The 26,352-nt window shown below is 47.1% G+C and overlaps 2 protein-coding genes and 1 long non-coding RNA gene across 3 annotated transcripts; all 3 read left to right on the top strand.

Moving 5' to 3' along the window:
* Positions 1–761: 761 nt before the first annotated feature.
* On the top strand, positions 762–4,540 carry LOC119286365 (multiple organellar RNA editing factor 1, mitochondrial-like). Its single transcript, XM_037565739.1, has 5 exons — positions 762–1,187; positions 2,710–2,807; positions 2,899–2,964; positions 3,051–3,763; positions 4,308–4,540. The coding sequence occupies exons 1-4, from the start codon at positions 817–819 to the stop codon at positions 3,758–3,760; spliced, it is 1,245 nt and encodes a 414-aa protein (XP_037421636.1). The 5' UTR covers positions 762–816; the 3' UTR covers positions 3,761–3,763; positions 4,308–4,540.
* A 1,563-nt stretch (positions 4,541–6,103) lies between these two features.
* Positions 6,104–8,865, top strand: LOC119286364. Its single transcript, XR_005140401.1, has 3 exons — positions 6,104–6,361; positions 6,435–6,523; positions 6,661–8,865. It is a non-coding gene; the product is annotated as an uncharacterized LOC119286364 (long non-coding RNA).
* Positions 8,866–20,511: 11,646 nt separating this feature from the next.
* LOC119289004 lies at positions 20,512–21,534 on the top strand. The gene is made up of 2 exons (XM_037568456.1): positions 20,512–20,877; positions 20,962–21,534. Exons 1-2 carry the CDS (start codon positions 20,713–20,715, stop codon positions 21,160–21,162), a joined length of 366 nt encoding a protein of 121 aa, XP_037424353.1. The 5' UTR covers positions 20,512–20,712; the 3' UTR covers positions 21,163–21,534.
* Positions 21,535–26,352: the final 4,818 nt, after the last annotated feature.

Genomic DNA, 26,352 nt, shown 5'->3' with positions numbered 1-26,352 from the left:
CATAAATTTAATTAATAAACTAAGAAATATATATCACAAAAAAATACTGCAAGGAACTTGTTTCGAGGTATCTTTTTGTAGCATGTACCTTATATTATATTTGTTGTATGGATGATCAGAATTTGATTCCAAACATAAGGGGTCTACCAGACTAAGGCATAGCCTAGTGGTGGGAAGGGGCTGATGCCTTCCCACCCACCCAGGTTCAAGGCACGGTACTTGTAATTTGGGTTTGTTGCACCAATTATACTGTAGGGGATTTCTTTATAGTCTTTCTATCAAAAAAAAAATAAAGGGTCTACTAAACCCGGAGGAAATAAGCACTTAGAGCCTCTTCAACAAGTTTAAAAGAAACTTCTTTTAAAAATACTTTTACGAGGTGTCTATATAATTCAGGAGAGGTTTACGTGAGGTGCTTTAGCAAGTCCTGTAAAAACTTTTTTTGAAAGTGTTCTTTTAGCAGTGGCGCGACGACGGCGAACAATGGGTGACAACGGCAAGCGGGTGGGTGGGCGACGTGACGACGTCGTCGTCGCCTGTGATGGCAGACTCCGCCGGCGGCGCACTGATGTGGCATTTCTACATAAAGGGGCCATCCTTCCCACGGTGAGAGGGGAAGTTGAGCTGATTATACGGGTCACTACAAAATTTATAGCGTTTAATAACGAAACTGGTTAGACATTTTTTGGGGCCCAACTTTCACCCGTATGCCGTTTCCCTGCTGCTCATTTCCGTATACCGCTCCCATCTCACGCGACCCCCTTAAACCCCAGAAGCCTCCATCCGCGGCGCCCCCAACGAAAACCCTAGCCCGCCATGGCCCTCGCGCTCCGCCTCCGTCGGGCCCTCGCCGCCGCCTCCACCTCCGCGTCCCTCCTCCGTCCGACCGCCTCCGCCGCGGCATCCCCCCATCGGCCCCCCCTCCTCGCCCCCTTCGTCGCGCCGCTGCCGCTCCCGCGCCTGTTCCTACCCGGGGGCGCCGCCGGCTTCCGGTCGACGGCGGCGGCAGCGGCACGGGGTAACTACGGCGGTGGGGCGGACGACGCCAAAATCGACCCCGACGAGATCCTCTTCGAGGGGTGCGACTACAACCACTGGCTCATCACAATGGAGTTCCCCAACCCCAAGCCCTCCCGCGAGGAGATGATCGAGACCTACCTGCAGACCCTCGCCAAGGTCGTCGGAAGGTATAACGAAGTCCCCCTTATTTCGTTTCTTGTCAGAAATCTGTGAATCGGTCAGGAAACGGACCTGTCTTCATGTCGAATTAGTCTTATTTCGTTTCTCGTTAGAAATGTGTGAATCGGTCAGGAATCGGACTCATCTCGTGTCGAAGTAGTCTCAGAGGATGAGTCTGATTGCTTTCCTTTCTTGTGTCTTGTGTATGGTTGGAGTGATTGAAGGCTGCGTGTGTGTGGTATTCATTTGGTTCGGATATATGGCGTGCTGTTAGTTTGATTGTCGTTCCATATTAATATTTTTATTAACAAAGGTTTACGATACTAATCTGTAGTTGCAATTGCTGGAATCATTGAGCTGCTTGTTGCTTTTTCAGGTGAGTGGGTGATAGCTTTGAGGGTGGGTGTCATGTTTATTTTGGTGGCTATGGATCTGAATTATGTCAACAGAATTTGATTCTTGCGATAATGTGCCTTGTTCTACTTATGGCGACTAATAACGTTTTAAAATTTTATATGCTCGATAGCTCCAGTGATTTAGTCATGAATGATGCAATTTTTTTGTGTGTCATCAACATTTTTTGACTTGAATAAACAAGAATTATGGAACGGAGGGGGTAGTTTGATACACCTATGTCAAGTAACATTGTTCTGTTTGGAGCATTTTTGTATGTGTGGTGATTTGAAGTATTCAAGATATTCTAAATTCACTGCTATTTATCATTTCCTGAGTGTAAAGACATGCATTTTCCATAATCCAACCATACATTTAATCCTGCCTTTTTTAGTTAGGGCTCTCCACTAAACTAGACGTGGGCCACTAGGCAGAAATATCAGAAGTAGCACCTCGAGATTGACCTGAAAACTAATATCGTTTGCGCTGTCAGCTTTGTTGCTTTCTTCTGTATGAAATTAGAATAGTAATTAACTGGTTATAAAGGGAAATATAGAATAATTTGATTTTGGAGAATGGCAATGGTAATTTTTCATAACGTTTTGGTAATATATAACTTAAGTCATTATGGGGTCTACATCTAGTATTTTGAATGTACTTTTCAGTTCAAAGATCCCATTATCTGTTATAGTTTCTGCAGTATGTTCTTATTCATCGAATTTGATGCTCACTGCTAGCTATGGACAGGGGTGCGTGGAAGCTTGCTATCCATGTGCCAGAGCCATGAGTTGGTTGCGAGATCTTATGGGTTTCACCTCTAGCCTACCCCAACTTGTTTGGGACTAAAGGCTTTGTTGTTGTTGTTGTTGTTGTTGTTGTTAGCGAATGGTCTGTTTCTACACCAATGAATACTGCTAGCGAATGGTTCCCTATATTTGATGGTTCTGTTTCCGCTCTTAAAAGGTTAAGTCGTTGCTCTTGCCTAGAATTTGTGAAGCTGTTGCTTATCAAATTGATGGCTCTGAAATTATCTAGTGAAGGCATGCCCTTATTTATGATGCTAATGTTTCTTCCGACTGATGTGTAAGCAATGTAATATCATTTGCAACATTTAGCTGAGCTCTTAGCTTCTTGTAGTTATGAGGAGGCTAAGAAGAGGATGTATGCTCTTAGTACAACAACATATGTTGGTTTTCAAGCTGTAATGACTGAGGAAATGTCAGAAAAGTTTCGCGGTGAGATGATGTGATATGTAGACTTATATTCTGTTTGAAATGTTTGTTATTCTATAAATTTAAGTACCTTCTTTTTTTGCATTTTGATCAGGATTGCCTGGAGTTGTTTTTATCTTGCCTGATTCATATTTATACCCAGAGACAAAGGAGTATGGAGGTTTGTTGTATTCTTGTTCATCAATTACTGTTTAGTAACTTCCTATGCCCCCAATCTAATCTGTATGTGTGAATTGGTTTCATCAGGAGACAAATATGAGAATGGTGTCATAACTCCAAGACCACCACCTGTTCAGTATAGCAAACTGTCAAGGAATGATAGAAACCGCAACTATCGTGGGAATTACGAAAACAGTCCTCCACCGCAAGGTAATTACCAGAACAGTCCTCCACCTCACGGAAATTACCAGAACAGGTCGCCACCACAAGGAAACTTCCAAGGGTCCCGCCCACAGCAAGAAGTAAGAGGCTACGCTCCACAGCAGAATTACACACAAGCTGGACAAGATGGTAGAGGTTATGGGAGGAATGATTCCGCCGACCGTCCAGGTTACAATGCACCTGGTGGGTACCAAGGGCGTGTAAATGAAGCCGGTCAAGGTTTCCAAGATCCACAAGAGCGCAGGAGTTTCTCGCAAGGACAGGAAGGAGATCTCAGGCCTGGTGGCCCTTCAGCACCTGGAAATTATGGTCAACCACCTGCACCTGGAAATTACGGTCAACCGCCTGCACCTGGAAATTATGGTCAACCGTCTGCACCTGGATCCTATGGGAAGCCATTTGGACCTCCAGCTTATGGGCAACCGTCTGGATCGAGATATGCTGGAGGTAACCAAGGGGGTCCTGGTTATGGTGGAGACAACAGACAGGGTGCAGCGCCTGCATATGGAGGAGATAACTTACAAGGGGTTTCCGATCAGTATCCTAGCCCAGGTGAAGGACAACAAGGGAACTGACAGGTATAAAAGCATTTGTCATATGATTTTTACTGGCACTATGGACAAGTATCGGATTAAAGTTGATCAATGTTGATATCTTTTGTCCATAAAGCTTAAATCGCATAATTATGGTGCGACCTAGTACTTCGATCAAACCTATGAATATTACTTTTATCACGCCTGTAGTGCTTGCCCACTGAGAGGTTGAAGTTTGTATGTTGACTGTTAGATTTCAGTTTCCACATGTCTCCTAAGTGGATTAAATTTTTGTTCTTAAATGCTCACCCACATCTGTTTGGTAAACCATTAGAGCAATGAACCTCCTAAGTTGTTAAATATAAGTGCAAGCATATATTATCATTATTCAATCATTTATAAGGAAATCCTGACGCATACATCAAACCCAAGCTATGACAATCTTATTCTGTTCCAATTTCTCCGCACACTCATTTGGCAGCAGCGGTCCCTGAGGAATATGCCTATGAAAAATTGTATCTGTAGTCTTGCTATAATACTGTTAATCTGTGGCTAATCACTGATGCCTCTTCATTTTGGTGTCGTGCAGGGTAGGCAGTAAGGATCTGATGAGAAGTAGCTTCTCGAAGAACAAGGCATTAGTTGCTCTACTTGAAATGTAGAAATTTCCACCTGTAAAATAAACAACCGAACTACTTTATTGCCTCCTGTTGCCTGCATTGACATTGTAGACTTATAAATCGATGTGCGTTACTATTTCTTGTAGCCATATATTTGACTTTTTGAAAGGTTTGTGAAGTCTGGAGCGGTCTGTGCTTTTGATGGATGTTTCATGCTTTAGTTGTCGTCGAACTTGTGATGTAGTCCTGCAACTTATGATATAAGCAGTAGAATTATTGCATCTGATGGCCCGTACAAGTGCACTATACACGTACAAGTTGATGCCTGAAATTGCAGCCTCAAGCAATATTCCTTCATCATTTGCTGCGGTGATCTGACCATTTCACCTGTGTTGGGAAATGATCGTTGGTACCATGCAGTAAGCATATACTGGCTGTGATTGTTACTCTTGACTCTTGGATGCTCATTGACATTCGCTAGACTTCCTTTTCGAGAGGTACCGTTTAGATGCTTTGATCGATCTTGACATTGGGCATCTCAATCCCTGAGGATGAGATTTCAAAAGAATTTTGTGGGTCAACTTTCAGGATCTATAGAATAAAATCTACTTTTCAATGGAATAATATTGCGATATGGACATAATGGGGAAGTGCAGTAAAATATATGTTCTTTTTATAAATATACCTATGAACACACATATGCACACCCTATCCATATGACTACACCTAAGAGATCGAACCCTACCAAGAGACCAAACATACGAAGTTTGAGATTGTCAAAGTCACCACAAATACCTTGTAGCCGACGAAAATGTCATTTCCCATTGAACAAACATTGCATAACAAATCTTGGAAAATGCAAATTAACCATCTGAACTCATCCCCTCCAGGCTCTGCTGGTCAGTCTGTGGAATCACCTTCCCTGTATCTGCTACCCTGGCGGCGGCAAGGGAAATCCTGGTTCCTTGGCTTTACTTTCTCCGTTCCATAATATAAGAGCGTTTATATTATGGGCTGATGACATCGCTTCATTTTTGAGTTGGTTTTTCGAGCTCTGAGCCTCTTCGAGTTCGTCGTGGAAGATGACTAGCTTGACGTCGCTTCTATGTAGATTCCTGTCGTCTCCTTGTAGTAGCAAGGTTAATGTTCCTCATCGTACATAAGCAACAGCGAGATCTGGTGCCAAGCGCTTCTGATCAATTAAAGGGTTCGACATGCGACTGCGGCTCAAGGACATTGGTCCTTAGGGGCATGTTTATGAAGACTGCCTGACTGCCATCGATAAGGTCAGGCCAACTCCAATAGGAGAGCATCGGCAAAGGTGCGTCGGCGGCTCGTTTTGACGACGATAGTGGTCGTTTGGTGGTAGACACCTCAATGTAATTATTATTTTTTATGTTTGGTATATGTTTTGTTCCTCTGGTGAACTTTTATAATGGACGGTGCACATACATCACTCGGTTAAAAATAAAAACCTCATATAGAGTTCCGATAATCCAAAATCCTCACTCAAATAAATACAATTGATTTTCACTCGGCTACAAATACAATTTGGACTGATCCCAATTGTGCGACTCAGCTTAAATGTGGCAAGCCGCAAGCAACACCTGCCCTGACCTCCTCCCATGTCCACACTATAAATGCCAGCTTGTCTGAGCCAGCAGGGACGCATGCCACACAGACCCCCAAGGAGACCCACCATCAAACATACATACATGAGAGAAGGAATTGCATATCAAGTGTGAAGAAAAAGAAGAAGAAGAAGAGGTGAAGCCTTGCATGGAGATGGAGAGCCTCCCTTCATCTGATAGCCAAGAATGACTTGCCTATGCAATGCCTCTGCTAACTGATCCATCTCACCATCGGCTGGGAAGCCCCTGTGATGGATGCAGTTTGTGTGGTTGCCTGGGTGGGTCTTCTTGGCTAACCAGAGGGGCTCTCATCCACCATGCCAGGCCATCCCTCTTCAAGAAACAAAAATGAAAAATCTCTCTGAAGCCACTGGATTCGATCTCCTTTGCAGGTCGAGTTCAATTCGGCAATGCGATAATCGTCTACGCGTCCCGATCTCACCTTCTGAATCCTTCTTTCTTTAGGTGAGAATCAAATGCTGTTTCTTCAGGTGGGCAACTCTTGGATTCAGAATTCAGTCACCATTGTGTGGTTATTGGGGAGACTCCCTTTGGTAAGTTACCAAAGCAAGATGTGTTCAAAAAAAAAAAGTTACCAAGCAAGATTAGTACCAGGCTTTGCTGTGTCCAAGCCCCAGGTAGATGGGGACAATTTCCCTGCTTATTATTTCTGATGTTCTGCTGCCACCAGGTGCATGCAGGGTTTGCCAGGTATAGTAGTACGTGCGACAGCCGTCACCGGATCCAAGAATTGGACAAGCTTCTTTCTGCCAGACCGAACGGACACGAGGAGTTTGTGCGGCGCCACACGTGTGACATGAAGTACAGCACACACACGGACGTGGCCCCGTCCCGACGTGTGCCCTCGCCGTGAGCACGTTGCACAGAGGGAGGGTTTCGTCTCCATCTGTGCAAGTGTCATGTTCCACGCTGCGAATTAAGATTTGTTTACGGGCGACGTAGAAACAAAGCTGAAAAATGCAAACAAGAATCCGGATCTTTCTAGGGCGTGTTTTTTTTTACGGATAGGGCGTGTTTGGTTTCCCATACGGAGGTCGATAGACTGGCTGCATATAGAGAAAAAAATTCGCTAACGGTGTTTGGTTATTTGGCTCGCATCAATTCCGTGTATTGCACAATGTTTAAAGCACTCTAGGATCATGCTGAGGAGAAATTCCCACATTATCGGTTTTCATTCATGCAAACTCGCACGGATCACAAGGTGAGAAAAATTCTCTTCTTTTCCGTGTCAGACCATATGCTCCTCTCACAGCGTATATGGGAAGCCGCCGCTACTAAATGTGTGAGTCTGTATGCTGCAAAACCTCACCAACCACCATACAGGTAACCAATCAACATGTATACGTCGTTTTTTGCAATATTTTTCTTCAACTAGGCCCTGCTTAGCCTGTATCGTTTTCCTCATACAGCCTCATCCTATGGTTGCAGGCAACCAAACACGTCCCTAGTGTACAAAATTCTAGCCAGCAGGGATCGCTCGCCTTTGCCGCGCCACTTTATTGTCCATAGGGTATTTTTTCTGGATGAGGGCATTTCTAAAGCTGGACCGCAAATATGTTCCGGCATTCGTCCGCGGACAAGGGGTCAGTCCGCGGACATTGATGCGGGAGCAGAACATCCAAAGCTGCTTGCATACATTTCATCAACTGTTTGAACTAACCATACAAAATTCATGCAAAGACGACATATTTCATTAAGTTTGGATATAATTTACATAACGGATGATTTTTTGATTGTTTTACTAAAAACTATAAATACCAGATGACTATCTCGTACGCGTGGCCGCTTTGTCCTGCCGCACCACCATCGTCGTCTGTGTCCTCGTCGTCCCTTCAGTGACGCAATGTTGCTTGAGGCCACGACAGCCTTGTCCGGTGGCTGCCTGCCGCTCGCGTAGGAGCGGCTCCGCCTCCTATTGCATGGTGCGGAGAGCCGCCTTGGCCACTGTCGGCGGAGCCCTAGCGGCGGCGTTGCCCCTGCCGGCGTTGGCGGAGCAATCGCTAAGCGATCACTCCTTGCCGCCCTCCCGTTCGGTCAAATCGCGGACATCAATGTCGACCGTTGCATGCTGTGGGCCGATACGAATGCGGAGTGGCAAGCGGCGCCGACGTCCGATGGAAAGCACGGGAGAGGCGGGTAGGATTTTTTATGGGGCAAGGCGGTCAGACGCGGGCGTGGCAGCGGTCCGGAGCCCGCAACCCCCGTAGTTTGTCTCCGGTTTGCGGGAAAAAACACGTCCGGATCGCTGGACGGACCGACAGAACCAGCATTGGGTGGTACAACACATCCGGATGCGCGGTTCGAACGTATGCGGGTGGTTTGAGGGTCGGCGTTGAAGATGCCTTAATCTTATGTTTTGGACCGCAGCCGGCGAACATTCTCTAGGAGGGGTTGGTATTTACGAACATTTGAGGTGACAAGTTTAGACTGTGTACTGCAATAAGTTTGGCCCGACTCCACTGAGGGAGGGGGTGATGGCGATGGAGCGCCTTTGTCTCGCTTCAGTGCTTGTAGTCGTCGTTAGGTGGTCTACAGATATGGATGTAATTTTTATTATTTTTATGTTCTTTGTACTGCGATGCTATGATGAATATCTCGGTAATTTTCTCGCAAAAAAGAAGTATGAGGTTGGCAGTTTCTTCATAAACGCATGCCATTTGCTGTAAAAAAGGCAGGATTTACCCTCTCTTCCCAACTAAATTTGCAAAAAAAGAGCATTCCCTTGCCATTCCCTCCCAGCTGACGTTTGTCAGATGTAACATTATCGTATGCTTCTAAGTTTTTCTAAACGCAACACCTTCTCTTGAAATATTTTTAATAAGCAAGTAACCAAATACTCCCATGATTCCATGATGTAGTGCATATATCGAAAATTCAAACCTCACAAATTTTGATCAAATTTATGAAGAAAAATATTTACATCTAGAATGCCAAATACATATCATTAGTTCATCACAAGACGTAGTTTCATATTATATATATATATATATATATATATATATATATATATATATATATATATATATATATATATATATATATATATGGTATTGTGTATATAAATAGTTTTATGTATAAAATGATCAAAATTTGACTTCTAAAAAAATCTATATGCACAGTGATTCTATATTTCTGAAGACCAATACATGCCACACATAAGGAGTATCTATATAAGGATCATCCACCAAAAAATCGTCAACGTTTCCAATATAGTTGGTTCAAGCAGTTTGATTGGCTCGAGTTTCCACCTTACACAATGCACATAAGCCAATTAGGAAGTGCGGCTCAGATACGTTTACTGTCTTGGGCTTTGATAGGTGGAAGAAAGTGAATAATGGAAAAGAGTGTGCTTTTTTAACTCATATGAGCAAAGATGTCGATTCAGCCCATAACTTCTCAGTTCGCTATTATAAGAAATTTAAAATCAACATGACTCGTATCAATAAGGTGTTTGTGAAAGCATCCACAAAAATGATTGCAGAGGCTTAGGCTCAAAGTTACAATTGATTCCATTCGGTAAACAATTTTTTTTCATCTTCTTGTTAGAAGGGAGAGAGAGGATTGATGGAATAGTTTTTTGTATTGCTTAAGCCTTGTGGGCATATATATATGAGTACATGATCTACGTGGAGTACAAGGCAAGCTAGAATATTTTCTAGTCTAACCTATGTTTCTTAATACAATCACATTACTCAACATCCCCCCGCAGTCACAACGGTAGCGACACAGACGGTGAGAATGAAGAAGAATCCGAAGGCAAGCCGACGGACACCCCCCACAGTCGTAACGGTCGACGCATCACGGAGTCGTGGCTGGAGTGGAAACCAACGAGGTTGCTCAAGCAGGCTGTAGCCCTTTGTGCCGTTTGTCGATGTAGCCGAGAGGGTGGGTGGTGGAGCCGTGGTCGTGGTAGCCGTGCGAAGAATGCCGTGGTCGATGTCGAGTCAGGGTAGCCGGTGTCGAGGAAGTCGCCATGGAGCCGCGGGCGCAAGGGGGCGCCGAGTTAGCATGGGCGCAGTGGTGCCGAAGTAGTGGTGCACCGGGGAGAAGATGTTGTTGACGATGCGTCGCGGCGAGTTTGCCAAGCTCGGGGACACATCGTGGACGAAGGCACGCACCGGTGTTGCCAGCACCGGGAATGCGTAGACGGACGAATACGAAGTTGACGAAGCGCCGACCAGGCTTGCCGGGCCTGGGGACACGTCGTGGATGAAGGCACGCATCGGTGTTGCCAGCACCGGGCATGCGAAGACTGGGACCTGCACAAGCTGTACGCCATGTCGAAGAAGTCAGAGAGGCTAGCAGAGAAGGACTCGACGACGGTTGCGGCGCCAATCAACGTGAGGCCAATGTCGCCCGCTGTTGTCGGAGTAGATGAAGCGGTCAGGGTAGATGACGGCGACGCTGGCGACGGGCTGGTGCTGGACGAAGACGAAGGGGGTGGACGGGCGGATGCGGCAGCTACGGGGGTAGCGGCGGCGGCAGCCGAAGAAGAGCAGCGGTGGCGGCCAGGTTAGAAGCGCGGCGGCGATGCTCGAAGTAGGCGAAGAACCCTCACAGTGTGACGAAGACCAGCACGGACGGTGGCGTTCCCACGCCAAGGAAGACGGCACGGCGCATACCACGGGAGGTCGACGCACGGTGATGGCGGAGCTGACCGCGGGCCACGGCGCTACGGCCCGAAGGGGCAACGCAGCAGCGGTAGGCGGGTCGGGGCGACGGCGGGGACCGCGCGTCGCGATGCTGCGGCCCGAAGGGGCGACGCAACGGCGGCGCGCCAGTCGGTGCAACCGCGAGGACGACCTCGGGGCGGCGGCGGGGACCGCATATCGCGGCACTACGGCTTGAAGGGGCGACGCAGCGGCGATACACGAGTCGATGCAGCCGCGAGAAGAACCACGGGGCGGCGGCGCTGCAGCCCGACAGGGAGACACAGCGGCAGCCCGATGCTCGATCGATGGAGAGGCCCGCTGAACTCGGGGATGATCTTCACGGACCCGCGGAGGCGCGCATAGCCGACGGGCCAGGTCGGTCGCGCGGTGTAGATAAGGCGGATCGCGGCGGCGAGCGGGTGATCAAGCCGATCGCACGCGAGGTCGGGAACGCCGCTCGGTGGAGGCGTGGTGACGGTAGAGTCCGAGATGAAGCCGACGACAACGGACGCCGTGGGACGTCGCGAACGAGCTTATCAGCACCGGCACCCGGCCTGTCAAAGCAGCGCCGGTGCCCGGGCAGCGAGGCCCGAGCGACCAACGGAGTAGCGGCGTCCGAGTTGAGGCAGCCGACAAGCCTGACGTAGCCGTCCCGACGCAGCCGAGAACGAGGTCGGCGAGGTAGCCGTCGGGCCGCTGTGCAGACGCGGCGGAGGCGGGTGCCGTGGATCGATGGACGGGCCGGCGCGCGAGTGACGGCTATGATTGGCCGTCGCATGGCGCGAGCCTGCCGGGTCGGGGCGATGCATGTGTCCTGGTCGGAGCAGGGCGGTGACAGCCGGCGCAGGGCAACGGGCGGACCGACGCGCGGACGGCGGCCGGCCGGGACGGGCTGCCACGGCGCGCGTGGCCGCCGGGTCGGAGGAGAGGCCGACTAGTCGCGCCGGGGTCGGAGTAGAGACGCACAGGGGTCGACCGCGGCGGCGGGCAACGCAAACCATTCAAGATTAGATAGAAAAACCAAAAAGAAAAATGTCGATCAAAACGACCGGCGAGAGAGCCAAAAAACCCGGAGCAAGGCTCGAGAAAAGACTCTCTAGGGCAGCCGGCCAACACGGCCGGCGGACGAACCCTAGTTACCGGCGGCGCGGCCCCTGTCGGCAGTCATGGAGGCCGACCGCCCCGGGGGCGGCACGCGGGTGCGGAAGCGGCGGCGGCTAGGGTTTAGGATCGACTTGCGATAGATACCATGTTAGAAGGGAGAGAGAGGATTGATGGAATAGTTTTTTGTATTGCTTGAGCCTCGTGGGCATATATATAGGAGTACATGATCTACTTGCAGTACAAAGCAAGCCAGAATATTTCCTAGTCTAACCTATGTTTCCTAATACAATCACGTTATTCAACACTTCTGTCACAATAATTAAAATATTTGTTATGTTGTAGCATCTAACAAGAATTTTTCTGTGATATGATACAGGTGGTTATCATTCCAGGCTTGTCCTTTTGGAGGCCATGATGACTTTGCAAGATCCATTAACCAGGGTAATCCCCTTGAACTAGTTAAACTTTTGGCTTCTTATAACAAGGAGGTGAAAAATGTTTTTTTGTTGGCAAATGCTCCTGGAAAGTCAAACTAAACCTCTCATTCTGTTCAACAAGAAAATCTTAGTATACTTTCTGGGAAGGTGCAAAGAATAATTACAGAAGAAATTGTTGCTAGTAAATTTTGTATAATGGTTGACCAAGGCCGTGATCAATCCAAAAGGAGCAAGTGGCATTGGTCATCTCGTTGCCCAATACTGAAGGGTTCATACAGGAGCATTTCTTTGATGTCAATCATGTCAATGACACTCTTGCATTGACTCTCAAGGAGAAAATTTGCACCATCCTAGCAGATAATAATTTAAATGTGCAAGGTACCAAAGGTCAGGCTATGGCGGGGCCATCATCATGCGAGGGGAGTGGGATGGATTGGAGACTTTACATTTTTAAGGAGTGTCCTTATGCATATTACATTTATTTTATGGCACAATAACTTCAATATTGGCTCTTGTTGCAGCATCACGGGAGGTACATGAAGTGCATTTTTTTAACATGCTAATTTCATCATAAAATACCATTAGTGCATCTCCTAAACACAATGATGAGTTACTAGCAAATTAAGCCACTGAGGTTGCATCTGAAATTGAGTTGGGGAAGTTTGATATGGGTAAAGAGGCAAACCGGATAGACCAGGAGACACTAGATGGAGTTCCCACTTCGAGTCAATTCAGAGCTTGGGAAGACGTTTGCTGCTACAGTTATAGTCCTACGAAATATAGCAACCAATCATTCGGTCACACAATATTTCCGTGGAGATGCTGGAGCCTGGAGGCGCCATAAGGATAATCGTCTCATTTGATTATGTATTCATTTTGCACCTTATGGAGAAGATTATGAAAATTACAGATGTCTTGTGCCAAACACTCTTGAACACTCAGGTGCTACTCGCTGATCTAAGAGAAGAAGGTTTGGAACCTCTTATAGAGGAGGTTAAGTCCTTTTGTATGAAGAACAAACTGGAAGGTCAGGGAAGCACTGAACAAGGGTTCATGGATCTCCAAAATAAAGATGACTACCAACTTCACTATGGCTCACATCCACCAATTTGTGGAGCTTCAGATGCTCGTTTTAGATTTCCACCTAGAGGAGCATGCGGAGGACGGGACCTCTTGGAAGCACACTACGGATGGTCAATACTCAGCGGCATCTGCTTGCTCGGCACAATTCTTCGGAACCTTCTACTCTCCTATGGATCACACAGTGTGGAAAGCCTGGGCACCGCTCAAGGTGAAGTTCTTCGCGTGGCTTGCCATCCAGGATCGGATGGACTGCTGATCGCTTAGCACGCCGGGGATGGACGAATTGCCATCTTGGCCCCCTCTGCAAACGGGAGCCTGACTCTGGGCCACACCTCTTGTCAAGTGTCATTTCACCTTTCGCCTTTGGAATTTGGTCAATGGGCGGCTAAACCTCGACAACCTTGACACTTTGGTATGGCACCTTCAGGACTCCATTAAGTATTGGTGGGTGAGCCAATCGAGTTTGAGCACTCCCAACAGGAAAGCCATGGCATCCCTCATCACAGTCATTGGATAGACCATTTGGAATGAGAGTAATGCCCGCATTTTCCGCAACAAGAGCGTGCCACCCCCAATTCTGCTAAACAACATCAAGAGTGAAGCCCTCACCTAGGTCATCGCCAAGGCTAAGAAACTGGGTACTATAATGCTGGGAGAGTAACACCACTTTTTACTTGCCGTCCTCGTGTAAAAACTTTATTCTTTCTTAATTAATATATGAGGTAAATCCTTTGCCTTGGTTTTTGGAAAAGTTGAGATCCCCAATATGATTTGCAAGTATGTCCCTTTTGCTCTATGTAGTAGAATAATGTTAGTAACAATTGCTTTACTTTAACACATATATCGTATTGTAATTCGTAGGTATGTTGATGCGACCAAGTCTCAAAATAAACACGATAACATCACGGTGCTTCACTACTAGAAAGCAGATGAAAGATCGTGGATGTCGCCTAGAGGGGGGGGGGGGGTGAATAGGCGCTTTAAAATAATTATGGTTTAGGTTTGAACAAATGCGGAATAAACCTAGCGGTTAATTTGCCAAGCACAAAACCTAAAACAACTAGGCTCACCTATGTGCACCAACAACTTATGCTAAGAAAGATAAGCAACTATGTGATAGCAAGATATATGACAAGAAACAATATGGCTATCACAAAGTAAAGTGCATAAGTAAAGGGCTCGGGTAAGAGATAACCGAGGCACGAGGAGACGACGATGTATCCCGAAGTTCACACCCTTGCGGATGCTAATCTCCGTTTGGAGCGGTGTGGAGGCACAATGCTCCCCAAGAAGCCACTAGGGCCACCGTAATCTCCTCACGCTCTCGCACAATGCAAGATGCCGTGATTCCACTAAGGGACCCTTGAGGGCGGTCACCGAACCCGTACAAATGGCAACCCTTGGGGGCAGTCACCGAACCCGTACACTTTGGCAACCCTTGGGGGCGGTCACCGGTACCCGTCAAATTGCTCGGGGCGATCTCCACAACCTAATTGGAGACCCCGATGCTTGCCTGGAGCTTTGCACCACAATGATTGAGCTCCGAACACCAACAACCGTCTAGGGCGCCCAAGCACCCAAAAGGAACAAGCTCAAGGGTACCAAGCACCCAAGAGTAATAAGCTTCTCAACTTGTAACTTCCACGTATCACGTGGAGAACTCAAACCGATGCACCAAATGCAATGGCAAGGGCACACGGAGTGCCAAGTCCTTCTCTCTCAAATCCCACCGAAGCAACTAATGCTAGGGAGGAAATGAGAGGAAGAACAAGAAAGAGAACACAAAGAACTCCAAGATCTAAATCCAAGGGGTTCCCCTCACATAGAGGAGAAAGTGATTGGTGGAAATGTGGATCTAGATCTCCTCTCTATTTTCCCTCAAAAACTAGCAAGAATCCATGGAGGGATTGAGAGTTGGCAAGCTCGAAGAAGGTCAACAATGGGGGAAGAACACGAGCTCAAAGGATAAGGTTCATTGGGGAAGAAGACCCCCTTTTATAGGAGGGGGAAAATCCAACCGTTATGTGCTCAGCCCGCACACAAGCGATACTACCGCTCAGGCGGAAGAAACAGGGGAAAAGAGCAACAAAACATGAACCTTGGGGTGGTAGTACCGCAGGAGACAGCGGTACTACCGCTCCCTTCGACGGTACTGCCGCGCAGAGCGAAGGGTAAAGGGAAAGAGGGAACCGGGCGGTACTACCGCAGAGGAAGGGCGGTACTGCCGCTAAGGAGCGGAACTGCCGTACTACTGCCGCAGCGAGGTACCGCACAATCCGACACAGAAAAAGACCCCTCGAATCAACGCGGTAGGGACCTGGTAAGCCAGCGGTAGTACTGCTGCAGAGTCACCGCCGGTACTACCGCTGCGGAGTGGTACTGCCGCTTGTGACCCCTCAGCGGTACTACCGCTGGGGAGCGGTACTGCCGCTTGTGACCCCTCAGCGGTACTACCGCTGGGTACCACGGTACTACCGCTGGGACCCTGACAAAACCACACTCAAGAAAACCAGAACTACCATAACTTATGCATATGAGCTCCAAATTGAGCAAACTCAAGCTTGTTGGAAACAAGACGACGAGTAGCATCAAAACAGCAAAATGATAGAAGATGCAGGGGAGGTATGCCTAACAAAAAGAGGAGTGAAACCTCCAACTGAGAAGAATCGGCAAAACCTCCAACATCGAAAACATCATAGAAGATGCATGCGAACTTCGTTTTCGATGAACTCAAGCTTGTCATCAAGATGACCATAAGCTCTAAGACTCACAAAGAGAACCAAACAAGAACCAAGAAAAATGATGCAAGGATGCAATGGTTTGAGCTCTCTACGAACGATACGATCAAGCTACTCATCGAGAGCCCCCCTTGATAGTACGACAATCAATCCTATAACCCGGTCTCCCAACTACCATCATGAGACCGGTAAAATAGTAAACCTATCAAGGGCAAACCTTTGCCTTGCACATGGTCCACTTGAGCTAGATGATGACAAACTTGACTCCCTCAAGTTGGACCACCTTTCTTGATTGTGTTGACTCGATGAAGACTAGTTGATTGCTCCCCCATACTCCACTATGGGTGAGCCACTCTTCCGTATATCTTCACAAGTCCATTATCACCACAAAGGACGGCAAGCTTCAAGCATTTGATCTCTTCGTGATGCTTCACTTGAACTTGCACACCGCAACCTAACCCCACAAAGAACTCTCACGAAGACCATGGGTTAGTACACAAAGCGTAATTGACAACTCTTACCATACCATGGGTCACTTGATCCCTCTCAGTACATCTTCTGCGCTTTGTGAGTTGATCAACTTGATTCACTCTTGACTTAGTCTTGATCAACCTTGAACCTTTCCAATTCTCTTTATTTGGATGATGTCTTGAAGGTAGACATGAATGATCACACAATCTTCTTCTTCAAGACATGCTTGCAATAAGCTCAACTCTCACATGACCAATCTTTGGATAATTCCTTGAATACACCTTGGTCGACACAAACTCTCCTTGAAAACAACACATGCACTCCAAGAAAAGCCTATGGACAAAACCTTCAAATATAACTCAAGGAAACCATTAGTCCATAGAGATTGTCATCAATTACCAAAACCAAACATGGGGGCACCGCATGTTCTTTCAGCAGATGTGTTCAGTGTGGCAATAGATCGGCAGCTGGTTGGGCTAAATGACTGTTTTAGCGTTCAGACTACAGGGCTTATGACACTCTCTGCACCCTTGGATCCAAGGCATGAGTCATTTGACATGTCAACGATTCGCAGGCTTGTGTAAAAATTCTATCCAACATATTTTTCTAGTCAGGAGGAGGCTCACCTGGAGTCACAACTTACACACTATCGGTTAGATGTCCGCAACCATCCACAACTGAATTCTTTATCATCACTTGCTGATTTGACAATTGGATTACATAAAACATGAAAGGCTTATGCGTATCCAATGTTTCATAGATTACTGCGCTTTGTCATCACTCTTTCGGTGTCAATTGTAACTATAGAGCGAGCTTTTCCAGCAGTGAACCTTATCAAGACGTGTCTTTGAAATAAAATAGATGACAATTTTCATTAACATTACATGGTTGTATACATTGAGAAGGAAATAAGTGCAAAGTTCAACATTGAATTGATCATGTCAGACGTCAGCTAGGAAGTGTTTATCAAGGAGTGTCCAAGGAAAAAAAGACTAGTAAATGTTTATATGGCATTTTTTTCACGTCGATGCCTAAAAGTACTGAAATTTCACAATTTTTTCTTTTTTTGTGAGAAAACATTCAATCTATTTATCTTTAATCATGTCAGTACATCAAACACCATAAAAAATAAATTACATTCAGATTCATAGACAACCTAGTGATGACTACAAGTACTGAAGCGAGCCAAAGACACACCGTTGTCATCGTCCCTTCCTCACAGGAGCTGGGCAAAACTTGTTATAGTAGACAATCGAAAAGTCGTCGTGATGAGGCCCCATAGGACTAGCGCACCAGAACAACAACCTCCGCTGATGAAGAGTAGCATAGACCGAAAGAATTCAACATGAAGACACACACAAAATTAGACGAACGCCGAACAGATCCGAGTAGATCCACCAAAGGCAGATCCGCTGGAGACACACTTCCACACGCCCACCGAAGATACTAGATGCACCAACAAAACGGGGACTAGGCGAGGAGAACCTTATTCCATCTTCAGGGAGTCGCCGCCGTCTCGCCATCCTGAGCAGGACACAAACCCTAACAAAACTTGAAAACACATTAAAAAACGAAGCCTGACACAGTAAGGGCCAGGATCCACCGCGTCCCATGGTCCTAAGGCCACCGGAGGTAAGCCGGACCGACAGCAGCGCCGACGGAAGGCGGAGGAACCCTAATTTTGTAGGGGAGGAGCTCCTATGTTCTCCGCTCATAGTTTTTAATCGGGTTTCCAAAACTAGTGGTTTCAGCTACTCCAAAAAAACTCGTATAAAGTGCAATGCCACGATGAAATAGATTTGATGTTAACTCTGTGTGTGTCCTGCAAAATTCAATTGCAGCGTGCAATTTGTTCTCGAAGAAGTCCAGCATTAATCGTTTATTTGATTCAAATTCGAATAAACGCGGCGGACCATCGACACAACAAATGTAACAGGGGAACAACGTGGCACACAAGCAAATAAGGGCGCCGCCTTTTATTATTATAGAAAAAGTCATCATGACTATCTTTATTACAATCAAATAATAGATACATCGTCTGCGAGCTTGCTGACCAAAACGTCAGGTGGCTCGTGCAACCAAAAAGAAAAGATCTTATTACAATAACTATGATTCGCTAGCACATGAGCTGCTTTTTTTCCCACGAATACGCAAGCCGCGTATCTTTGTATTGATAGAAGAAGGAGTACAAGCATGGGGTTACAACGCTAACGAGTCCATGTACGCACTAGGCATAGTGTACAAGCGAAGGAGCACAACAGAAAGGGGGATGCTCAGCCCCACTACCTAAACTAGAGGCTAAGCGCCGGGGAGAACGTGTTGTAGTCCGGTGGCGCCCGCCTTTGCCCACAGGCGTGCCTCGTCCTTGACGGTCTCAGAGGTGAAGGTGACTGATGGCGTCGCTCCGTCAAATATGCAGGCGTTGCGGTGTTTCCAAATCCACCAAGCAGAAAGGATGACGAGGGAGGATAGACCCTTGCGCATAGGACTCGACGCGAGGTCGAGAGAGGATTGCCACCACAGCTGAAAAGGCGTGTCCGGGGCAGGGAGGCCGATGGGCACACGTGCCCAACCGAGGATCTCGTGCCAAACTTGGCGAGAGAAAGAGCATCCGGCAAGTAGATGGTGCATGGTCTCCTCCTCCTGGTCGCACAGGACGCAGGCACCGTCATGGGGCAGTCCGCGGCGAGCGAGGCGCTCCGCGGTCCAGCAGCGGTCTTGCATGGCTAGCCATAGAAAAAACTTGACTCGTAGGGGGGCCCAAGGACGCCAGGTGAGCCGCCAGAAGGGGTCTTCACAAGCTCCAATGAATAAAGCTTTGTAGCAGGAACTCGCAGTGTAAGTAGCGGAGGAAGTCCACCGCCAACGCAGCTTGTCTGGCTCGCTGGTGAGAAGAGTGTGCTGCAGCAGGCGCCAAAGCTCGACGTACTGCACCATGGCTGCCGGCCCAAGCGCCCCTCTGATGTCCCGCACCCAAGAGCGCTGAAGTAGGCCGTCACGTACACAACGTTCCTTCTGAAGACGCCTGGGGACGAGAGCGAGAACAAGGGGAGCGATCTCGGCCACAGACCTGCCGTCGATCCAGTGGTCGGTCCAAAACCTGCAAGCATCTCCAGAACCTAGCTGCCACGTCGTGGAGGCTCTGAAAATAGCACTTGCGTCTGCGTCATGGGGGATATGGAGGTGGCTCCAGGGACGAGAGGCGTCAGTACGCTGCAGCCAAAGCCAGCGAACACGGAGAGAAATGCCTGTACGTTGAATGTCACGGATGCCTAGGCCACCCAGAGAGATGGGTCGGCAGACGCGCTGCCAGTTGACGAGGCACTGGCCACCGTTGGCCTTATCAGATCCTGCCCAAAGAAATCCTCAGATGATCCGGTTCACGTTCTTGATGGCAGTGGTGTTGAAGACGATGGCGGTGAGAAAGTAAGTAGGAATGGCACTGAGGACATGGCGCACAAGGGATAGGCGATCTCCCTTGGAGAGCATGGATGCTCGCCATGTGGAGAGCTTGCGTCCAAGCTTGTCGATGATCGGCTGCAAACTCGCGGAAGAAGCCTTGCGAACAGAGAGGGGCAACCCGAGGTAGGGGATAGCGAAGTGAGCAAAGGGTCACTGCATCTCCGCGGCGATCGTAGCAATGTGGTCGTCGGTGCATTGGATCGGAGTGGCCGAACACATGAGCTGCTTGATTAGCAGACCGATAACAATGTTTATAGATGACCTTTCCCTATAGCCGTAGCCGTATCCACATACTCCGCAAAATTTGCTGCTTATAAGAATAGTGTTCGTCAACGTACTGTAAAATGGAAACTTCTCTATCAATCAGATGAGGCACAAATCCATCCACTTGACCGTTTTCCTTGACCCTGTCTATAAAAATGATCAACATATCAACCAACTATATTAAAAAGGAGAGAAGACATCAAATCCCCTTGCGTCAATCCCTTGTGAGGAGAGGAGACAGTAATCCAAGTGGTACGCGGCGCCTTTTTTTTTTTTTGGAGGAATCTAGTTAAACGCGGCATCGGAATTTCTAACTAAACGCGGTATCGGAATCTAGTTGCTGGCCCTCGATCCGGCGTCCATACTCATATACTACCGCAAGGGGCTTCCGCTTGTTTTTGCTCTCTTCGGTTAATAATATATCGCAGAGGAAAGTTGTTACAGGCTATTAACCTAGGTCGTTGGCACCCGAAAAACTCGCGTCCGGCGCCGTCGCCGTCGTCGTCGCCCGATGGCCAAGGAAGGAGACGAGCCGCCGGACTTGGAGAGGGGATCCAGGCCCGGGTCCGTAGTCATCGTCGTCGTTGCGCCACCAGCAAACTTCGGCGCCCGGCCAAGGTCCTCCGCTGCCTCCGGCGGAGAAGACGACGACGACGATCGCAAGATGCCGAACTACGTACGCCCACACACACACGCATAGATAGACGACAGATATCTACTCGGAAACGTGTGGCTCACATAGGTGTTCCATCCGCTGCAGGTTTGGGTGCCTCTGCAGCTGCTGCTGACGGCGGTCGCGTGCTGCCCGCTGCTGGCGCTGGTTATGACGCGGACGGACTGGGTGGAGAAGGTCGTCTTCTCCGCCGTTCTGCTGCCCACCGTCGTCGGCGTCTTCTTCTTCCTGCGCGCCGTGTGCAAGAGGCCGCGCATGGCCGTCGTTGCCAGCATGATCAAGAGATAGAGCCCTGGTCGGCTCGCTTCAGCATCTGACGTCCACATACATGAGCACTAACCACATCCACACGACACACATCGTATGCTTTGAAGTGTTATATAAGAGAGACCTATACACGTGGTGTGTACTAGGTGTATGATTTGATGTTTAAGGGTCCAACTCATGCGCGTGTGGTCGTGCTTGTGTGTTTGTTAATAGATGTGTTAGTGCCACTGTCAGTCTTATATGTGTATAATTTTTTTCCTTTTTTTTGTGGTGTTATAAGCTTCAGAGTGAAGATTACTTCAACCAAAACAAAAGGAGGATATGTTGAAATCATTATTACTGCAAGAATGTGTCTAGACCGCCTATCGGCTTCAGCATCGTAATTGGCCTAATTGCGGCATGTGCCACTTATTGAAGCGCGAACCGGATTCTGCGGTTCACCTCATGTTAAAATGTCGTTTTGTGGTTCGGATCTGAAATATTATCAGCGACTGGCTTTGTATGTATTACCCTCTCCGGCATCTGGACAGTTGTCAATCCGCTCCCAGAATATATCTATATACATCCGGTTTAAAAAAAAGTTAGAACATCTTATATTTGTGAACGCGGGAGTAGGTTTGGACTAAAAACCCATCCATTCCAGACACAGATTTGAGTTGTACTGGGTATGGCTTGTTGGTTTCATGGAGGTTTTGAGAAGCTTGGATAATTCTAACCGGCCCTCTATGAACAGTAAATTCAAAACAAATGCAAAAGAAATAAAAAAATCTGAAACTTTGGGACATTGAACATCATGAAACTTTTGATGATCCTGAAAAGTTTTAGCTACTAAATAACATTCGAAGAGCACTCCAATAAAAAACAAAATCATTGTTCAAAGTTTATGTACATTTTTTAGCAGTGATTTTGTTTTTTTGGTGAGGGCTCCACAAAGGTTATTTGTCGCTAAAACTTTGCAGGAACATCAAATCTTTGATCCTTGAAAGTTTCAGATTTTTTTGATTTTTTTCAATTTTATATGAATTTACTATTTATGAGAGTGTAGGGGCACCCGGGAGCTGTTAGACATTTCTCTTTGAAACATACTAAAATGAACGGAGTTGCAGCTTTTGAACGGATGCAAGTTAAACATCTCCTCAAGCACACGTCAAAAAATTGAACTGTGCATAGGTTTGGAACATAATAATATGCACTGTGGCCCTTTGTTGACGGATGCATGGCACAACAATTACCCAGCAACATTGCATGTCTGACTATTATGCTTTCATGTTTTCAACGATGTATGAACATTTATTGCCGCAACTACACAATCAAGCTAGAGCTCAACCCTGTCCTAGGTTCCAGCTGAAGACATGAACTTCTTGTTGCAATCTAGGAGGCAAAATTTAACGTCTGATCAAAGAAATGATAAAGCGACTCTCATCATACTTATGAACTTATCCTATCAGAGGCATGTGGAAAGAACAGTGCCACATAGTTTTCAAAGGGTTGTGACGCTCATTTGTGACCTTGGTTATCTACTCACCCTGAAGCAGTAAAATGGATGCAAGCCAGAGCCTGTGATCTCTGGAGGGCCTTAGCGTTTGATCATCCCACCATTCCCCTTGAACTAAAATAAACATGCAGAAATTTCCTTTTTAGAGCTCGAGAAAAACACATTTTTCTTTATACTGTTCTCCCTCAAAATTGAGCGTTGGTAGGCCGAAAATTCCCCACTTCGTCAACATGAGAAAAACCAACATCTTTTCCTGGCTGAGCACTCGATCTCGTAACGATCTAAAAGTACACAAATCCGCAACCCATGCGACACCGGGCATGAAGCACCAAGGTGGTAGAGGCAAACAATGAAACTAGAGTGGGGAGTGCTTACCCCGACATAGTTGATGAGCTTGGCAATGTCGCGCTTGGGGTCTGGGGCCGCATCCGCCTCCACACGTTCCGCCGCCATCCCGTCTCGGCCGGGATCCACTGCTATCGCACTGCCTAGGGTTCCGCAGGGCTGTGAGGTGCGGAAAATGCCGGCGGCTATGTGACGCCCTCGGTTCAATCGTACATTAATCATACACGTAAATGTGTACGATCAAGATCAAGGACTCACGGGAAGATATCACAACACAACCTAGACACAAATTAAAATAATACAAGCTTTATATTACAAGCCAGGGACCTTGAGGGCTCGAATACATAAGCTCAAATACACAAGAGTCAGCGGAAGCAACAATATCTGAGTACAGACATAAGTTAGACAAGTTTTGCCTTAAAAAGGCTAGCACAAAAGCAACATTGATCGAAAAGGCAAGGCCTCCTGCCTGGGAGCCTCCTAACTACTCCAGGTCGTCAGCGGCCATCACGTAGTAGTAGGCACCCTCGGGGTAGTAATAGTCATCAGTGGTGTCGTCTGACTCCTGAGAGCCGTCATCTGGTTGCAACAATTGGGTATATGGGAAAAAGAGGTAGCAAAACAACTGTGAGTACTCATCCAAAGTACTCGCAAGACTTACATCAGATCTAAAATAAGTATGCATCTATATCAAAGAAAATGGGCTGTATCTATGGACTAAACTGCAGAATGCCAGAAGAGAAGGGGAAAGCCTAGCCTATCGAAGACTAGCATCTTCAAGCATCTTCGAGCATCTTGCAGCATATAGAAGAGTACAGATCAACATAATGTAAAGCAGTAGTAGTGTTATCAACCTCGGCCAGAGATCCTTTCTCGACTCCCTGCGAAAAAGCAATCCTAGAGCCATACTATCCAGTTATCACCTTAAGTATCCAGTTCTAGTTGTATCGATCGGGATACAATTCCAAGTGTCCGTTACCGTTGGACAGGCTATCGATAAATGTTTTCTTCCCTGCAAGGGTGCACCAACTTACCCACCATGCTCGATTAACTTCGGCCGGACACACTTTCCTGGGTCATGCCCGGCCTCGGCCAAACAATAGGCCGCAACTCGACCTAGGCTTAATAGAGAGGTCAAGCACGCCGGACTAAACCTATGCCCCCAGGGGTCTTGGGCCATCGCCCCGGGAACTCCTGCACGTTGCGTGGGCGCCCGGTGAGTAGACCTAGTTACCTCCTTAAAAAGGCAGGAGCTTACCAGTCCAACCCGGCATGCGCCACTCAGTCGCTGACGTCTAATAAGTTTCGGCTGATGTATACGACGCATAACGCCTATACAATGCCCACATGATGGTTAGTGCTATCAGGCCAGAGGCCCCTTGGATCAAATATCCAAACCGTTAGTGCGTTGGTAGTGCGGTCGCGAACAGAGACTCACGAAAGATATGACCCCGTCGCCCCGTCTCGAGTACTTGCGGCAAGGGCTAAGAATGCTCGGCCACGCCTCGTAAGTATCTCGCGGGCACCTTCCAGGTCAACCCGACTCCACATCACTCGTGGGTACTGATAACCCACAAGTATAGGGGATCACAACAATTTTCGAGGATAGAGTATTCAACCCAAATTTATTGATTTGACACAAGGGGAGCCAAAGAATATTCTCAAGTATTAGCAGCTGAGTTGTCAATTCAACCACACCTGGAAACTTAATATCTGCAGCAAAGTGTTTAGTAGCAAAGTAACATGATAGTAGTGGTAACGGTGGTAAAAGGTAACGGTAGCAAAAGCAATATTTTTGGTGTTTTGTAGTGATGATAACAATAGCAACAAAAAAGTAACAAAAGCGAAGAACAATATATGGAAAACTCATAGGCAATGGATCGGTGATGAAGAATTATGCCGGATGTGGTTCATCATGTAACAGTCATAACATAGGGTGACACAGAACTAGCTCCAATTCATCAATGTAATGTAGGCATGTATTCCGAATATAGTCATACATGCTTATGGAAAAGAACTTGCATGACATCTTTTGTCCTACCCTCCCGTGGCAGCGGGGTCCTATTGGAAACTAAGGGATATTAAGGCCTCCTTTTAATAGAGTACCGGACCAAAGCATTAACACATAGTAAATACATGAACTCCTCAAACTACAGTCATCACCGGGAGTGGTCCCGATTATTGTCACTTCGGGGTTGCCGGATCATAACACATAGTAGGTGACTATAGACTTGCAAGATAGGATCAAGAACTCTCATATATTGATGAAAACATAATAGGTTCAGATCTGAAATCATGGCACTCGGGCCCTAGTGACAAGCATTAAGCATAGCAAAGTCATAGCAACATCAATTTCAGAACATAGTGGATACTAGGGATCAAACCCCAACAAAACTAACTCGATTACATGATAAATCTCATCCAATCCATCACCGTCCAGCAAGCCTACGTTGGAATTACTCACGCACGGCGATGAGCATCATGAAATTGGTGATGGAGGATGGTTGATGATGACTATGGCGACAGATTCCCCTCTTCGGAGCCCCGAACGGACTCCAGATCAGCCCTCCCGAGAGAGTTTAGGGCTTGGCGGCGGCTCCGTATCGTAAAACGCGATGAAACCTTCTCCCTGGTTTTTTTCTCCCCGAAAGTGAATATATGGAGTCAAGGTTGAGGTCGGTGGAGCGTCAGGGGGTCCACGAGGCAGGGGGCGCGCCTAGGGGGTAGAGCGCGCCCCCACCCTCGTGGATAGGTGGAGCCCCCCTGACGTGGATCTTCCTTCCAGTATTTTTTATATATTCCAAAATAATTTTCCGTTGATTTTCAGGTCATTCCGAGAACTTTTATTTCTGCACAAAAATAACACCATGGCAATTCTACTGAAACAGCGTCAGTCCGGGTTAGTTCCATTCAAATCATGTAAGTTAGAGTCCAAAACAAGGGAAAAGTGTTTGGAAAAGTAGATACGACGGAGACGTATCAACTCCCCCAAGCTTAAACCTTTGCTTGTCCTCAAGAAATTCAGTTGATAAACTAAAAGTGATAAAGAAAAACTTTTACAAACTCTGTTTGCTCTTGTTGTTGTAAATATGTAAATCCAGCATTCAAGTTTTCAGCAAAGATTATGAACTAACCATATTCACAATAATATTTAGGTCTCATGTTTACTCATATCAATGACATAATCAACTAGCGAGCAATAACAATAAATCTCGGATGACAACACTTTCTCAAAACAATCATGATATGATATAACAGGATGGTATCTCGCTAGCCCATTCTGAGACCGCAAAACATAAATGCGGAGCACCTTTAAAGATCAAGGACTGACTAGACATTATAATTCATGGTAAAAGAGATCCAGTCAAGTC

This window comes from Triticum dicoccoides, chromosome 4A, assembly GCF_002162155.2.
Source record: "Triticum dicoccoides isolate Atlit2015 ecotype Zavitan chromosome 4A, WEW_v2.0, whole genome shotgun sequence".
In the NCBI taxonomy this organism is placed as follows: domain Eukaryota; kingdom Viridiplantae; phylum Streptophyta; class Magnoliopsida; order Poales; family Poaceae; genus Triticum; species Triticum dicoccoides.
Note: the sequence above shows the minus strand (reverse complement) of the source record. Positions and strands in the feature narration are given on the sequence as shown.